At 41.0% G+C, this 17754-nt stretch overlaps 1 protein-coding gene across 1 annotated transcript in view; it reads right to left on the reverse strand.

The window, feature by feature from the left end:
- Positions 1-5601: 5601 nt before the first annotated feature.
- The window catches only part of LOC129101810 (versican core protein-like), a 46643-nt gene continuing 34490 nt past the window's right edge, over positions 5602-17754 (reverse strand). Inside the window, exons 6-12 of the mRNA XM_054611741.1 lie at positions 10227-10340; positions 9962-10075; positions 8218-8376; positions 7841-7923; positions 6139-6283; positions 5844-6026; positions 5602-5756 (exon numbers count right to left, since the gene is read on the reverse strand). Coding sequence (XP_054467716.1) covers positions 5602-5756; positions 5844-6026; positions 6139-6283; positions 7841-7923; positions 8218-8376; positions 9962-10075; positions 10227-10340 — 953 coding nt within the window. The remainder of the gene's footprint in view (positions 5757-5843; positions 6027-6138; positions 6284-7840; positions 7924-8217; positions 8377-9961; positions 10076-10226; positions 10341-17754) is intronic.

The following is a 17754-nucleotide window of genomic DNA, read 5'->3' on the forward strand; positions in this document are numbered from 1 at the left end:
TGAGGCGGTAGGTAGGGGTAGGGAAGCAATAACCACCAAAGAGAAGCAACAACCACAACCATTAAAATCAACAATAAAGCAGATAAGCTTTGGATCTTAACTCGCATGAGCTCAATACCTTTCTGAAACTGTGATAACCCTCTTTTAACTGCTAAAGAAACAAATACTGTACATCTTACTACCATATTCAATCAATGACAAACTATTTTGTAGCCATTAAGTTTTCTTTTTCTCTAACTTTAATTGTTCACAGACTGTCGGAGAAAAGGCAGCAGTGCTATTGTATGAGTGATGTGATAGAGACAAGAATTTGATGGTTGTTTTTTCCTCCACAGAATGTTTAGATGTGTGAAGATTAAGAGAGATGTTACCCATTTACTAAGCATCCCATCAATGAAACTTAGATTGATAAGCGAGTCATGAACATAACTACCACTGTTGAGCAATAGCTATATACACACATGTTATATTGCAGTAAGTATTCAACGGGATCCCTCTCTAATCAGAGTTAAAGCTATTTTTCCCAAGTATTTCATCCAGAGAAGTGGTGATCAAAATGACTGTTTAACAAGAAAATGAATGTAAATGTCTTGATGGACTGTGACCTATTCTGCATTGATAGCTCCTGTTAGATCAACCCCCAATTACACTTTGAAATGTAGTTTTAGTTATGTATGTGGTATGTTTGTTTTAACAAAATGTTTTGTTATGTTAAAAAACAGATTCTGTCAGATTTTGTGTGTAGTTTTTAGAAAATAATACAAAACAGCAAAATTTCAGCCAGATAATGCAGAATAAGTACACATCTTCCCCATTTGCCCTGAACACAACCTTTTACCAAACATTCCCTGATTATTTAACAGTTTTAACAATTCCCTCCAGTAATTACAAGTACAATCAACAAATGCTGAAATCCACTCTGACTGAGGAGACAGTTTCACAAATTTTCACTGAGGTTATGGGCTGATAAATGCATAATTTCACTAGGACTCTACTGTTTTAAAGACCTGTGTAATGCTGCCGATCACTCCTAAAGAACGATTGATTGATAGTCATGCTCTAGGGACTGACTCCGAAGAAATGTCAAAACCAACAAAAAAATCATAAAAGTGTCCAGCGGACCACAGAGAGCATGTTTTGGACTGACATATGATACTTACTGCAGGTTACATGTGGTCATATGGTGATACATTGTTTGTAAAAGCTAAACTTAAAAATACTTGCGCATTTGTATACACACAAAAAGGTGAAGGTATTTTTGTATCTTATATGTACCTTTTTCAACAAAGCAGTTTGAAATAAAGAATATGACTTTTGAATCAATTTGTGTAATTATTTTACAAATTATTATTAATATTATTTCAACAATGAACACTTTATTTCCACAGGAACCAAATCAACATGCATTGTTTGAAGATACAGAGGTTTAAGCAGAATTTTAAACAGTATTGTTAAAGCTGCCAAATTAGGGGCCATGTATCTGGCATGAACCCATGTCGTTGCGAGGACTTAAGATTAAACTCTCCTCACATTTATTTATTCTTTGGCATTTTTTAAATCAGTGCCGGGCTGCCAGCACACGACTAAGTTAGACAAAGGGAACAGTATCACAGTTCTTGAATGTATGGGAATGGGGTCAGATTGAAGTTGATTCAGCAGTGAAATGTAAATGTGTGTGATGAAAAGTCCATTGAAGCAAGCTTTTTGTTCTGTGGACGCTGCAGCAGATAGCAACAGAAGAAACAGAGATATTGTGCATAATTTCTCACACTTTTTGTCCAGCATAGGAAAGTCTAATAATTATGTTTAATCCTCAATTAAATCTGAAGAGTAAACTATACTATTACATTCTTGAAATAAATGCACAGAACATTTGTTTCTGCACATTTGTGGCACAAAGTGATCTTTGCTATGTCACTGTTTTTTTTTTTTGCTGGAAGCAGACAGTTCAATTGATGAGTAATTGTGAATTGTGGGTCTTGCAGACAACCACTGTCTGATTGGTGACTGTTTTAGCAGAAGTAATGCTGAACATTTCATTTGGTTGCTACTGTGGTTTCAACCAATCAGATGATAATGCTACATCCCAAATGCTTTACACTCACAGTCATCCAGATTAAGTAACAGCATAATAGCAGAGTAATAGAAACTGCATTGGACGGATCTGGAAAGGAATATGAAACGCCTGTCAAACCCGAGAAATCAGGAGGAGCCAGGGTGGGTTTCCTTACCAAAACAAACCGAGAAAGCGTGTTAAATCCCACAGAGAACTGGGTTGAGAGGGCCAGGTTTTTCCACTGATCACCCATGAGACATCTGCATTTGATGAGGCAATAATATAGGTTTTACTCTTGCTGGGGCACCTAGGAGCAGCCTTTAATCATAAGTTAAGTCTAGTATAATGACGTGGGCAGTCACAGTGAAAACCACAGCAACCCAAACTCTTACAAAGATTACATCTCTAAACCAATGTTATTACCTTGGTAGTGGTGCTTTGTGCCCGTGCTCTGTGTCAGTGTCAAATTCAAGTCTCTGCTGTGTCTGTTCTAGGGATAGTGGTGCATTGTAATGTATTTCAAAAACTTGTATTGACACCAAGGGAATTCATCTGCTTCCTTTATGCATAAAAAACTGTAGTTTGATACACTTTTGCAGGTCCACAGTTCTGCAGCATTAGCCATTTCATCATAAGTGCTCACTTTTCGCTATTCCAGTTCTTACTCATGTGTTTACTATAGTTCACATTGCCACTTCCTATCTGCTCCCCCTGAATGTACCGTCTGTCCACCAAAAAGTTTGTAGACCATGGCTGCTGGGTTTTTCAGAAATGTTTGGTGTATGTGCAAGCCACTGCAATACTTGGGACATTGGTATAATGATGTTCTACAAAGCGTGATTGTGATTCACAGAATTCAGAGTCACTAACATTATGTTTAGAGATGTGATGAGTTGTGTGGGTGCTTTACATAAGGAAATTAAATAACTACCCTTTTCCATGGTGCTTACAAAAACTGAGGTTTATGGCTTAGTCTGATAGCACTACCTGCTGGTGAAACCACCGCACTACTTGCTCTAAAAAAATGACATCAGTGTAAGACTGTGGTTCTCAAACTTCTTTCAGGCATTTATACCTTTTTGGAGTTAGAAAAATATCATCATGATGAAACAATGATAAACAAAGGCCCCTCTGATGAGGAAATGTGTATAAATAATCAATGACAATAAACCAATAAACAAAATAAAGCCTGTGGTCATCAGCCAAACACAAGCTCTTGCACAAACAGCAGTCATGTCTGCCCTGATGCGGGTAACCTAGAGGAAAAGTGTTCTTTGATTGTCACTCCAGCTTTCTTAAGCCCTAAAGAAAAGGTGTTCTCAAATCCTGATTGGCCAAGAGGGTAAATGCACCAAGCTGCTCTCAATTCTTAATTAGGAGCCAATCCCGACACCGTGCGCAACAAGTGATCTGAATAACCCTCCAATTAACTCAGGAGAATGGAGAGATTAATCTTAAAGGAATTTGGAAAAGGGTAATTACAGTACCAAATAATGAGGGAGTGTTAAAGGTTGCTACTCCAAAAACACACAAAAACAGAAAAAACTATTTAGACTTGTCTTGGAAAACTAAGAGGCAACCACAACATCTGGAGTAAAGCTGAACAGGTGGAGAACATGCACAGCACACAAACAACACACAGTATTACAACCCATTTCCTTAAAAAGTCCAAATTAAATGTAATTACAATATAATATCAATATATTTATTTTATTTCTTTGGTGATTTAAAGCAGAAAAAAAAGTTTGATCTCTTTAAGAAAAAATCACAAACATGCCAGACATTCACATTGTAAAATAAAAAGTTATAAATATAAAATCATATTATATGCACATTAAAGCACACACATAGACATTCACAGGCAGACAAAACAAACACATTTTTCCATTAAAAAATGCTGGCGACACACAAAACCATCCACATGTACAAAGATTTTGTTAATGTTACAGAACATTATTGCAGCCGATGGGGCCCTCCATATTCTTTGGTCCACTTCTGGCATTAAAGATGTAAAAAGACAAATAAATCCATTGTATTGTTAGGCAACTTTTCATTTGCAATGCATTCCATTTAGACAGTCTGTGATTGTTGCTGGTTTCCTGTTAAACGTACAACAAAAACATATGAGGAGCACTCTTGCGACAGATGGCAGCATCATATTTCACCTGCAAGTATAGAACAAGTAAGGAGATCAAGAGCAGCTTGAAAATAAATTATTTGCATCTGTGCCTTAACAGCCGTTATGTTCAAGTCTTTTTGAGGGTTTCACAAAATACATTCTCTCAAAGGCTGATTTCAGTTGACCAAAATAACAGAAAAGTTAAGTGTCCAGGAAAAAAGCTTTACCTAGAAAACCATCACAGGCTACAGCACAACAGCGACAGATGATAGCAGGACTCTTGTGGTGTGTAATTATGAACAGCATTACAGTTATTGTAAACATGCTGTAGCAGATACTTGTATGTTATGCACTGAACACACATAATAAAATACATGGCTACTTGAGCCACATCTCCTTTCTTTCATTTGAAAATAGTAATGGAAATCGATTTCCATCAGTGGATAAAGGCTTCGTCGGTAAGTACTTAGAGAGCAAACTCTCATATTAAATTGCAAAAAATCACACAAAAGAAATATCAATACACTTTTAGAATTCTCTGTATAGAAATCTATCCATAAAAATGTATCTTGACAAGACATTGATGACATTCACTGACAGCTGGAGCTAATGACAGGTGGTAATTTGGTACAATGAGAGCTGCCACCACAAAGAGAGGTCTCCAGCAATTGATTGAGCAATTTGGTGCAGTTTCCCCAGACATGGGTGAATTAAGAAACCATTATGTGTGAAGACTGGAGAAAGATTGTTCACAAAGGTTTACAGTTCTGTAAGTATGTGATATATCTAATAATGTCAACTATGAGTCCTTTGTTGGCTCAAGCATTGCTACTGGTGCCTCCATTTGATTTCTGATAACTTGGATGTCTTGCCATACAATAAACATAGTTAAATTTGAGGACTTCAATATATATGCATATGCATGCATGCTCATTAAAATGAAGTCCAGCTTAAAACAGCACGACAACATAATGGATTCCTTTACATAACGTAAGCGCTATAGTTTCACAATAGCTGTTTTCTATGATTAAGGAACACTTATGGTGATTTTACATAGCACAGTCGGTGAACAACGATATTAGACAGTCATGGATGTATTATTTGATATGCTGAAGACAAAGAAAAAACTTCCGCAGTTTAAAAACGAATGATGAGTGTACTTTTTGCTTTTCCAGTAGCCAGCTGAAAGTATTTTATCCACATCGGCATTGTGCCCCTTGATAAGAAAAGTCATGAATCAACATCTTTTTTTTAAAGGCACTTCATTCCATCCTCATCCAAAATGCAAGAAAACTACAAGTTATCCTTTTGGTTTCTTTGATTAGTTTCCTCTTGTGCTTTTCCTTGGGGAATCCTTTTCCTCTTTCCACATAAGAATCAGCCATGTGATCTTGTCGAGGGGAAGCTGTGCCACGTTACATGGCGATTACTGTCTCTTCTGCTTATGTTCAGTCCTGTCTCTTCTTCCCCGGTAGCGCTGCTGGTGAAAGCGGAATGCCTGGTCCGGCCATCTCTTGAAGTTGTTGCTGTTGAGACTATTGTGTTGATGTCTTCTGATAAAGGTCCTCTGATAGCTCGATGCTGTTAGAGAAAAATCATGTATGAGCTCTAAAACGATCATAATTCTATACAGTGACAGAAACCCAGAGCAGTACTTGTTGTACTTACGGTTCATGCAGGTGATTTTAGGGCTATCCCATCGCCCATCCCCACGACAGCGAATAGTTGGGGGGTGCCTCTGAATGAAGCCAGTCCGGCACTGGTATCTCACCAGCGAGTTGATCTCATACCTCTCACGCTTCTTACCAAAGGTACGGGCATGCTCCACCAGAGGGGGCTGGTTACAGGCCACTGAGAAGCAAAGCGATAACATTAAAGTAAGGAATTTTACAGTAGACAGAAGACTTGCATTTCTCCTTCCTAAACCTGTGTATTCAGTAAAGTTAGAGAGTATGTGTCTTACCTGTGCCCTTTTTGCAAGTGAAAGTTAGGTGGTAGTTGCAAGGAACATCGTTCCACTGTCCGTCTTCATGCCATATCATCACGACACAATCCTCACCGGAGGAGAAGAAGCTGTCAGGCTGGTTGGGCCTCCAGTTTTCATATTGCTGAAATAAGAGGAGAGGATAAAGAGTAAGGCATTACTCTTAGGTAAGGCTTTGTGTCCTTTAGAGAACCAAAAAAACACTATTTCTGTGTTGTAAGTGGCGTAAAGGTTACCAAATCAGCACATGTTATGTTACTACCACCTTAGAGTTTCCCATTACTTTGATTTTAACTAATGGCCACAAGATAGAGCAGTTTGTTTTTGGGATCCAGCTTCAACTCAGCAACCCAGTGACTTCATCATTTTTCAGCTCTGAAGGACACTTGCAGGGTATATTTAACTAACACAAAGCACAGAAATCAACACATTTTTAAATATACTTACTACAAGTATGTATACATACATACAAACACAGATGTTCATCTACACATTAATACAGTATACACACAGCTGTAGTGCTGTGGGGCTTCGAACCGGGAGTTTATGCTACCTGCAGTCTTTCAGCACATTTTAGGTTCAAACAGCTTCTTCAAAGCTGTGACCCCCCCCAACTCCACCAATCCTGCCCTGGGGCTCTGCTACTCTGTCATTATGGTTAAAAAACACACACCGACTTCCTGCTCAGCTCACTTCAAGTTAACAAATGGGTGACCCATCAACTGCACAGCAGGCCTGCATCCTCCTCAAAATAATCAAACAACATTTGATCACCCACACACACATACAACCAGAGACACACCAACTTGGGTGTTTCAGTCACCTGATATCAACACATTTTCTTGAAATGTTTATTTATATGTAGTCTTATCTATTACACTTAAATTCACTGGAGTTGTCTACACACCCAGACCCCCTGGGCTGATTCTATCCAGTGTTTTTCTTTTTCTGCAGCCGAGCACAGGTGCTGTCCATCTGTGTGTCTGCCTGCCTGGTGGCCCATCCCCTGGGTGGCTGTTTGCGGGTCAGACCTTTTGATGCGTGTGGGGGTTGAAGGGGGACCATACCTGTCTACGCCTGCCAAACTCCCCTCTACACAGTGTCACTAACACCCTCATAACCCCCCAATCTCTCAGCTGAGCAAGGGTCTCTATAGGCGGCCTGTGCTTATCTTTTTACCCCCAGGCCCTTATCTCTGGCCCTGGAGGATTATCTTTGAAGTGAAGGCATCTATCTGTACGACACGGATGCACACAGTAATTAGCAACTTTCCTGTCTAGTGAGCGGGATCTTCAGCAGCTACACCAAACACACTCCCACTTGTGTGCTGTTTTATAAACATTTATTTTAAGTACAGCCTGCATTTCCCCCCCTTTCCTACTATTTTATATTGTCAACTCCTTGCATTGATGCAGATATTGGTTTTCTTCCATTCACACTGACTTAAAGGTTGTGCCTTACAGCATGTGCTACATCAGATTTATCACCAGAGCGGTCACCCACCAGGGTGTAGCGGTATGAGGCAGAGGGGAGTACATCATGAGAAAGTCACCACAGACCCTGAAAAGAATGTCTCTCCCTAGATGACTGTATCTGTCATCGGCATCTTTTCCAAATATTGATATGGTCTCTGTGCCACGTTTGTTGAGACAAAAATATGTGAGAAAGCAACTGATCTTACCACATGGCTGCCGTCAGTCCAGCGGAAGTCACTGTCAAACATCTTATCATTCAGGCCAATCCACTGGTAGTCCTGTCCAAGACCTGCCATACAGGGTAGAGTGAAACACAGCAGATTACGTTTCTCTGTTGCAATATGTCCTTTTAAGGACTCTTTGGTTACAGTGAGTGCAAGAGGAAGGCATACATAGCAATGGCTTTTTTGACCCCTGAATCATTATTCCTGCATTTATTCTACAGCTACATTAGTGTGTTTTGATGTTGCCTTGAAAGAGATCTTGTCTTGAAGATCTTAAAGTATCATGTATGTTTCATTAATAAGACTTTGAACAGGTTTCTGTACGTATCGATTGACTGCAACTGTGAGCTTTAACTTACGGTTGACAAACTGTTGCTCCTCGTGGGAGAGGATGCTGCTAAGATGAGCTCCCTGCATGCGACACTCTCTCTCGGCTGTGTCCCAGTTTCTTCTGTGGGGGAAGTACTTGTAGCAGTGGCCCTGGAACTTATGCCAGCCATAGTCACATGTTTCTGTATCTGATGGGATAAAAAAGAAAGAGTGAATGAGGAAAACAGGATAAACAGTTTTGCAACAGTTCTCCAGACATAAAATACATTAACATTAACATTGACGACAAAACTTTTACTCCCATCCATGCATCTATTAACCTCACTACCTTATTCAGGACATAATCTATTCTACTGCATACACAGTACACTTAACAATAGAGTATACGGATATTTAAGTCTGTTGTTATCTCTGTCCACTGTTTCTATTTAAGATGGAAGAGGAACAACATGATGGATTAGTTCCTACAACCCCTAACAGCGGCACTTAAAGAACGAGGAGGCAAACTGTCAATTAGCTGCCAATTAGTACTAAAAGGTGTGATTACAGTGGTAAAGCAGATGTTGAATTAAGATTCCAAATTACAGTCAGGTAACTTATCAGAGAATGAGCTATGCAGTCACAACAGGTCACATTTATGTCAAACCCAGAAACTCCAGGTGACAGGATTTAAAATGGATTTGGGATAGCGTGAGGAGTTAAAATGGGTATATCTCATCATCTGTCTCGTGTTTAACCTACCAATGGTATGTGTCCCAACATATGCTGCAGCACCTCAGTTAACACTTCGTCCCTCCCTCCCCTCCTCAAACTAACAGTCAAAAACACACACAGAATCTTTCTCTGATTTGTTCCTCTTCCAGCTACTTTCACTCTCTTTCTCCTGCCAAAACGTTCTAAGACAGCAGCTGTGTCTGAGTACAGTGAATGGGTGTGATTCACTGATGAGTGATCCGAAAAATATTTAGGGTGTAGACTCTGTTCAAGAGGGATCAGCCAAGGCAGATGATGCCCTAGGTTTAACACACTTGGGATGAAAGTGGGCACACTAAAGTGAAGGTAGGGTGATATGGGAACTTCTGAATAAATGAAGCTATATTACATAACACTTAGCCTTGTGTGGATAAGTGTGGTTACCCAGGGTGTATCAAGGAACGTCATGTCTAGGCTAATCGTCTTGTCCTAGATGGAAATATCAAGAAGTGACTTGATGTCTAGCACACCTGCGTTGTAGTGTACACCTCATCTAAACCTGGCGCCGGAAAATGAATGTCTGTAGGTTAAAATGAAAATGTGTCAACTGTCTCTGTGTCTGTGGAAGCTTAAGCTTGAGGGTGGTCGAAGTATTATTAGATTGTACAGACCTTAAGGCAATACTTAAAACAGACTGTAAATTGAGATGATGACATATATATGCTTTTTATGACAGCTAATGCCCTGGAGAAACCTAAGACAATTTTCTAAAATTGTATTTCTCTGGTGTTCCTGAAAATTTAATGACTCATTGAATGACACATACTGGTGTATTTCCCAGAGACTCAGGTGAATGATTCTGTTAATTGTCTAAACACATTACCATATGCAAGATCTGCCTATGAGGATAAAAATTGTTTATTCTATCATCACATTTGAAAATAGTTTAAGCTGAATTTAGGTAGTTTAGATGGATGGTTGGAACCATTGACAACATTAATGAAAAGCTTTTGTTAATCTGAAATAGAATACTAAGTAAAAATTGAAGGAGAGAACCCATCAAATTAACCACAAACTTACCCTCCTCACAATACAGCCCAGAGTAGCTTGGGAGGCACACACATGTAAAGGAAGCCAGCCTATCAACACATGTACCTCCATTCCGGCAAGGGTTTGACTGGCACTCATCAAAATCTACATAAGAAACAGACATAATGAAAAATAAATGACAAAAAAACTCATCGTCGCCATGACATTAAAACCCCTTTTAGGATTAATTTGATGCGTCTTCTGTGAAAGTTCAGGCAGTGAGATATTTTCAGAGGAATTCTTGATAGTATCCTACCTGTTTCACACCGATCACCACTGTAACCTGGAGCACAGCTACATGTATAAATGCTGCCACTCTTGAAGCAAGATCCTCCATTGAGACAAACATTTTCTGTACACGAGTAAACTCCTGTTAAGACGAAGATAAAGATTTAGTTGAAAGGAAATGTATTCTGACGTTACATATTTAGTTGCATTCCATTGAAAGCCATTTGAAGAATTATACCTGGAATTTCAACAGTCTCGCCAAAGACGGTGTGCCTCAAATCGAGTCCTGTGTCAGTTATCGCAGTTGTGTCCTCCTCTCGTAGTGGTGGTTCTCCTCCAATGTGTGGTGTGTCACTGTCCAGAGATGACGGAGTGGTGGGTACAGATGCAACTAAAACAGTCCCGCTTTGTGCTTGAGCTGGTGTCATTGTTGTGAACTCTGAATGGGTCCTTGTGGATATTTTAGTGGGAGGATTATCCTCGATTTTGCCCACAACATTCTTTTTCCCAGATGTTCTATCAACACTAGTGGACTCCATCTTTGAAGCTGTGGTAGCATCAACCTTGAATACAGTCTGGATTTCATCTGGGGACAGAGACTGTTCCATACTGTTGATCTTTGGTTTCTTAGTAGTCCTCATCTCACCAGACAAACTCCCAGAACTGAATGATCCACTTTCAGCCACAGTGCTAATGAGGACGGAGGGGGACGTACTTAAGGCAGACAGAAGCTCAGAGGTGATGTTTTCAACCTGACCACCAACAGGGATTACTGTAACCATGCTTTCTTCTGAGCTGTCGGTACTCTCAGAACCAGAGGAGGATACTGCACTGACTGGAGCTGAGGCAGAAGGCAAGAAAGTGACAGCTGCTGCAGCTACTACAGTTGACTTGGCTGCATTTTCTTCTGAGCTACTTTCAGTACTGCTCACTGAGTCAACTGGCTGACTCTCAGATGTTTGAGAATCGGGTGGTGTAGTAATGAACATTGCTACTTCTTTTGATGTTTTGTTGCCATTTGGAACTGCTCCAACTAGGCTGAAGTTTGGTCCTTCATAATCGTATTCATCTATATTCTTTGTAGGTCTTATTTGGCCATTTGTATCTTGAGAAGGTTCTATCTTTGCATCACTTGAAGCCCAATCAACAGCTGGGCCAACTGTCCAGCTGGCTTCAGCAACTGAAGTAGACGCTGCGGGCACAGTTGTTGATCCCGTAATTGGTCTTGCTTCATGACTTGTAAACATAGGGCGAGTTGTGGTCAGTGATATATCCTGAGAAGAAAGATCAGTGTTAGGGCGGTGTGTTAGTGTGACATCTGACCTGGAGTGTTCAAACAACTTCTGGTTAGTTGTTAGGTGATGTGCAGGGGAAACTGTTGTGAAATATTGGACAATACCAGGGTCATTTGAAGTAGGTTCAAAGGAAATTAGTTCAGCTGACATTGTGGTGACCACTACTGTTGTCTTGGAGCTTGTAGGGTTTTTTGCAACAAGTGTAACACCAGCAGGTTGATGTGTGCTTGTTAGGTTTGCGTCTTGTGCTTCCCCGCTTCCTGTACCTGCTGATTCTGACTCAAGTGAAGTTGATGTCTTTGGTGACACAGCAGTGCTGGTCACAGCAGGGTATTGTGTTGCATAAGCTTCAGTGATGAAGGTTTCAAGTGACTTCTGACCTGAGGTTTGTTCATGTGTAGATGATTCTGGCATATCTGTTTGGGTGTTTGTAATCTTAGGTGATAAAGTTCTGGTGATGATACCCAACTCACTAATATTGGGCAGGGATGGAGTGACAGAGTCTGAATTGATAATAGTTGTTGTCTTGTCACCTGAACCTCCTTCTTCTGTTAAAATGCTAATACTCCTTTCTGTTGATGCAGGGATCTCCTCACTCTCTGATGATGTTGTTTCATAACTTGAATCTTCTTTATCTAAAGTGTCTGTCTCAAGTGACACTGCAGTTGATTTCTCAGTGGCAGAGGTGGAAGTGGTAGTCCATTTACTCTCTGCTGTCACCATTTTGGGTGATGTTGAGGCCACTTTATCAGTAACATCTGAAATGGAAGTCATCAAAGGAGTCTCAGTGCTGAACAGTGACGAGGCAGTTGAAAGTGGAATCTTTTTTGTTTGCATTGAAAGTGAAGAAGCTGTTGCCTCTTGAGTTTGTTCCACTGAGCTTGAGTCTGTATCAGATGCAGTCGCAACAGCAGTTTCTTCTTCAAGTTTTGGACTTGTATATTCAACCCCAGCAGTTAACGTAGTCTCCGACCTTGCCTGTTGGAAGGACACTTCAAATGGTGTTGTATCCGGTTCTGGTAAAAACGTTGTGACAAACTGAACCATCACAACAGGCTTTGTCGTGCTTTGTAGAGAAGATACTGTCGATGTAGAAAGGGATTCTTTTTCAGATATAGAGGCCATGTGGTCCTCTGTGCTCTCTTCATGTGCTGGGGTTGATACTGAACCATTGGTATGGGGTGAAACTGTGTCTGACAATGACACTTTCTCTACCTCTGTGGTTATCTCACTTGTTTGAGTTTCATCTTTTGGGGTCTTTGTGGTGGGTTTCTCTGTGGCTACAGAATATTCACTCTCAGATGTAATTGTCTTAGGTGATGTAGTTGTGGTATCTGAGATCTTATCCCCAGAGCCCTCCTCACCTGCAATATCTGTGTAACTTGCCATTGAAAATGTATCTGTGATGTAGGGAGGAGATAATGTTAGCGTTTGGTCTATTTTCATTGTACTGTGCAAAGGATTACCTGTCTGTGTCACATGCTCTGTCAAATGAGTGTGATCAAATAATCTATCTTTCCCAGTAACATCAGGAGATGATGCGACAGTTGGCTTCTCCGTGCTATAAAGACTGGAAGCAGCATTTGATACTGCACTTTTAGGTGAGGTTGTTGAGATGTGCTCAGCCTTATCTGTTGCAATTAAGCCCTCAGTGAACATACTTTGGTTTTTGTCTCTTGAAATATCATCTACATGTCCTGTTTCAGAGGCAACAGTTGGTCCCTCAGTGTGGAACAGTGAAGAGGCTGTAGATGTGACTGTTTTTTCAGATGCTGTCCATCCATCCACAGAGGACCCTGAAGTTGTTACAGCAACTAAAGGTACAACGGTTTGCGTGGAAATGGTCAAACCTAAGGTTTCATCTGTTGTGTCATATTTTGTGGCTTTAATAGCTGTGGGTGAGGAGGTAATGGGTTTTAATTTTTCAACTGTGCTGGTCATATACTCTATACTGGACACCGGAATGACCAAGCTTCTGTCTGTTGTTTCAGTTAAAGTTTGAGATGGCAAAGAAGAGGAAGCTGCGATCTCAGTTATAGACTCAGTGACATTATCAGCAGTGTCCTCGCCTGATAAATCATTTTCCACCAGCTCTGGAAATGGTTTGGTATGAGTCTCAATAGGGAATACTGTATGTGGCGTAGTTAAGTCATATGTTTCTTCAGAGCTCGTCTTTGTGGATAGAGGAGTAGCTGGGGTGGACTGTGTTGCTGATGTAACCGTTTCATCGCTGTATGTCTCAATACTTGAGACACCTCCTAGGGTTGATGGTTTTGAAGTGAGCGGTAAATATTCAGAAGATGTTGAGGCTAAGGGCAAATCCATGGTTGAAGTTGCATGTAAAGTTACTGGTTTAGGAGTAAAGAAGGTGGAACTATCAGTCCCTGAACCCTCTGATTCTTCTCTTATCTCCAACCTTTGTGTCATTGTAACTGGTGTGACACCTCCAGCTTCCTCTGTCTGGATGGTTGGGTAAAATGAAGAAGAGGGAACCGTGGAGATAGAATCTGCATCAATGATATTATCATCTTTTGTGATAAGCTCAGGAGTGGTGCTGCCTTCCTTCATATTGTCTGTAACGGCAGAGAACAACTCATCTTCATCTTTTATATCCTCTGTGAATATGATGGTTGTGCTAGTTGATGGTTTCGACACATGCAGAACCATGGTAGGTGTTTGTTCAGTTAGGTCAGTCTTGGATTGGCTGCTGCTGGGAGTTATGATTACGACCTGTTGGTCTGTTACGCCATGATATATAATGGAGGGAATAGGGGTGGACATCAATGTGAATCCCTCAGACTTATGCTCACTGCTAGAGCTTGCTGTGGTAAAGTCAACTGTAGAGTGATCACTAACTGAAGCTCCAATTGTATGGGGAGACATAGTTGTATAGGAGGATTGTATTATGCGCTCAGTTCCAGTAACTTTATCTGTCCCAATACTAGAAACAGGAGGCTCTGTAGCTTCAGAAGTGATGGGGCTGTGTGTATCTGGAGTAATCTCACCCTCCTGTGAGGAAACCTGCTCATCAGAGGTTGTTGTGACTGACACAAAGGTTTCGGTTTCACCTGTTGCTTCTCCAAATGTGACGCCGTACATCACTGATGGCTTTGAAGTGAGCATATCAGTGGTTTGTTCACCAGAACTCTCGCCCTCTGTCAAGGTAAAGGCTGAACTTGGTGTTGATTCATCAGTTGTAGATACAGACACGTTATCCAACTGGGCAGATGTGACAGCATATACTGTTATGTTTGGCTTCTCAGTGCTGTAGAGAGAGGAAGCTGCGGTTACAGCAGATTTTGGAATATCAGATGGTCCACTTTCATGCATTGATGTTGTTGTTTTAGGTTTCTTTGTGCTAAACAGGGAAGAGGTTGTACTCTCAATCTCTTTATCTTCAATATCCGATAAAACTGAAGATGTTACTACAGTGACAGCAGGAGACTCTGTGTTGTAAACAGTTGAAGATGAGGTCTGAGAGATCACATCAGTTGAGCTTTCCCGAACTGTTGTAATGTGCATTTCAGGAGACATTGCTGTTGGATTATCAGTGCTGTGAAGAGAATAAGCGACAGTGGGCTTTTGTGTAATAATATTGTCAGTGGGCAAATCTGTTGTTTGTTCACCTGAGCCATCCTGAGTGACAGCAACAGCACTAGATGTCAATACAATTTCTGTTGTAGCTGCTACAGCAGTAGGGAGCACAGGAGAACTTGAGAGTGGTTTAAATGTAGTTGATCCAACGAAAAGGTCAGCACTTGAACTTTCACCCTCTACTACAGAGTCATCTGGGAAGACTCCACCGTCCGGCTCTGTAATGTCAATCTCAGTGCTTGTCATGTGTGGTGATTGGGTTGATGACATTAATACCTTGGTAAGCTGTGTACTGGACTGGACTGATGCAGCACTTAACCTGTCAGATGTTCTCTCAGTGTCATCTATTTCAGTCTCATCTGTGGCCACAGTAAATTCTTCTTGGGGTTTTGATGAAGTCTCAATGGATACCTCTCCACCAGATCCTTCATCATCAGTTGAGCCACCAGAGCTCTCCATGTCAATATAGGTAGAGGTTTCCTTTGAGGTATACACAGTGACACTGGAGGTTGCTAAGGTTGTTTGTTCCACAGAGGATTGATCAGATGCTGTTTGGGTTTCTAAGGAAGATTCATCTGTGGATGCAGATGTGTCATCTCCTGAGCCCTCAACATCAGTAAAATCACCACTTCCTGACTCAGATACTGATGCCGTCACTGCCTCAATTGTGGTAGAAAACTGGGTAGCATCTGAAGACTCATCTGTCATGAACCGTGGGGAGGTTGGGGTTGATGATTCAACACCAGGCTGTGATGTGCGCTGAGTCTCAGCTATCTGACTTTCATCTGTTGCTGAAGAAAATGGAAATTTGTTTTGAAATTCACTGGAGGCAGTTGGTGGCACTGTTGTTGGGTTCTTGGTGCTAAAGAGAGAAGAATCTAAGGTAACATGAGATTTTAAAACTTCAGATGTTTCAGTTTTGGGTGATGCTGTTGTCAATAATTGCCTCTCTGTGTTTAAAGACATTGTGGTGGCTGTGCTTGCTGTTGCTTTTGTGAGAACCTCTGGAGAAGTAGCTGATGTTTCCTCAGTTGCAGTGATTTTTGATGTTTCTGCAAACACTGCTGCTGGTGTCTCTGTACTGAACATGTAAGAAATAGAAGCAGTGGCAACATCAGCTGAACCCTCTTCATCAGTTAATAATGACCTTGAGTCAGTGGTAAAAGCAGTGCTGGCAGGCTTAACAGTTGTTCTCACAAGGGAGGGTAAGGATTCAATTAATGTGAAATCTGCGCTGATGCTGTAGTCCACTTCCTCATCTGGCTGTACTGAGTGTGTGACACTTGGGGACGCTGTGCTGGCAACAGAAGAAGCTGTCACAGCAGAGATCTGAGTAAATGTATCAGATGTTTGGACCCCAGAGCCTTCTTCATGCACTTTGCTAGCTGAAACAGCTGTTGGTTTTTCAGTACTGTGCAGAGATGAAGTAATACTTGTTGTTTTACTTGAGGCTGCTACACTTGCACTTGCAACAGTTGTCATCACATTTTTCTCTTTGCTGGATACAGAGGATATTGACATGTTGATGGGAGAAGTTGAAAGAGGTTCCTTGGTAAACATGTACGGGGTACTACTTTCAGCAGTTGTGATCACAGAGCCTGTTTCAAAAGTGTGCTTTTCTGTGCTTTCCTCTGTGTTAGGTGAAATTGGTATAATAGTAGTGGACAAAGAAGAAGCTGTAATAACAGTAGATTCTGAGCTATGACTTGTTCCAGTTGCAATCGATGCTTTTGTTACTGCCGTTTTTTCTGTACTGAACATTGAAGAGAAGGTGGTTGATGTTTTACCAGCAACTTTGGTGGTTTGATCAATCAACTCAGTGGCATCAATGATAGGGATGGATGGTTTTATGGAAATTGGGGATGCAGTTGCTGTTTGCTGTGAGTTGCCAATCACTATAGCTGAGTGGCTGCTTGGATTCACTGTTTGGTCTGTAATTGGCAAAAAAGAGCCATCACTTTCTGTTGTTGGCAAAGTCGAACTCTTCTCTGGTGTAGCCGATAATTGTCCAGTCTGACTTATAGTTACAGTCTCTTGTGATTCAGGTGTCTCTGGTGTTGGTTTCTCAGTACTGTAGAGTGATGAAGCTGCAGGGACAGCAGTTTCTGAACTATGACTTGTTTCAGTTTGATGTGAGGCTGTCGCTGATGGTGACCCTGTACTCCACAATGTAGAACCAGTAGTTGCTGTAATGAGAGAGTCTTCAGAGAAATCTCCAGAGCTGCCTTCAATACTTTCTGAATCCGTGGTAATGGGCAATGATGCTGTTTCAGGTTTCATGGTTGATCCACTGAATGAAGGACTTGACTCGACCATTGTTGTTTCACTACTAATATCTTTATCCTCTGAAACAGCAGATGTTGTAACAGGGGATGTTGTTGATGGTGCCTCAGTGCTGTAGAGAGACAATTTAGCTGTAACAGATGATGTCTCAGTGAACATGTCTTGAGTTTGGTCACCTGAGCCATCACTTTCTGTTGTTGGCAAAGTCGAACTCTTCTCTGGTGTAGCCGATAATTGTCCAGTCTGACTTATAGTTACAGTCTCTTGTGATTCAGGTGTCTCTGGTGTTGGTTTCTCAGTACTGTAGAGTGATGAAGCAATAGTAACAGCTGATTTTGAACTATGACTTGTTTCAGTTTGATGTGAGGCTGTCACTGATGGTGA

Source organism: Anoplopoma fimbria, chromosome 13, assembly GCF_027596085.1.
Source record: "Anoplopoma fimbria isolate UVic2021 breed Golden Eagle Sablefish chromosome 13, Afim_UVic_2022, whole genome shotgun sequence".
In the NCBI taxonomy this organism is placed as follows: Eukaryota; Metazoa; Chordata; class Actinopteri; order Perciformes; family Anoplopomatidae; genus Anoplopoma; species Anoplopoma fimbria.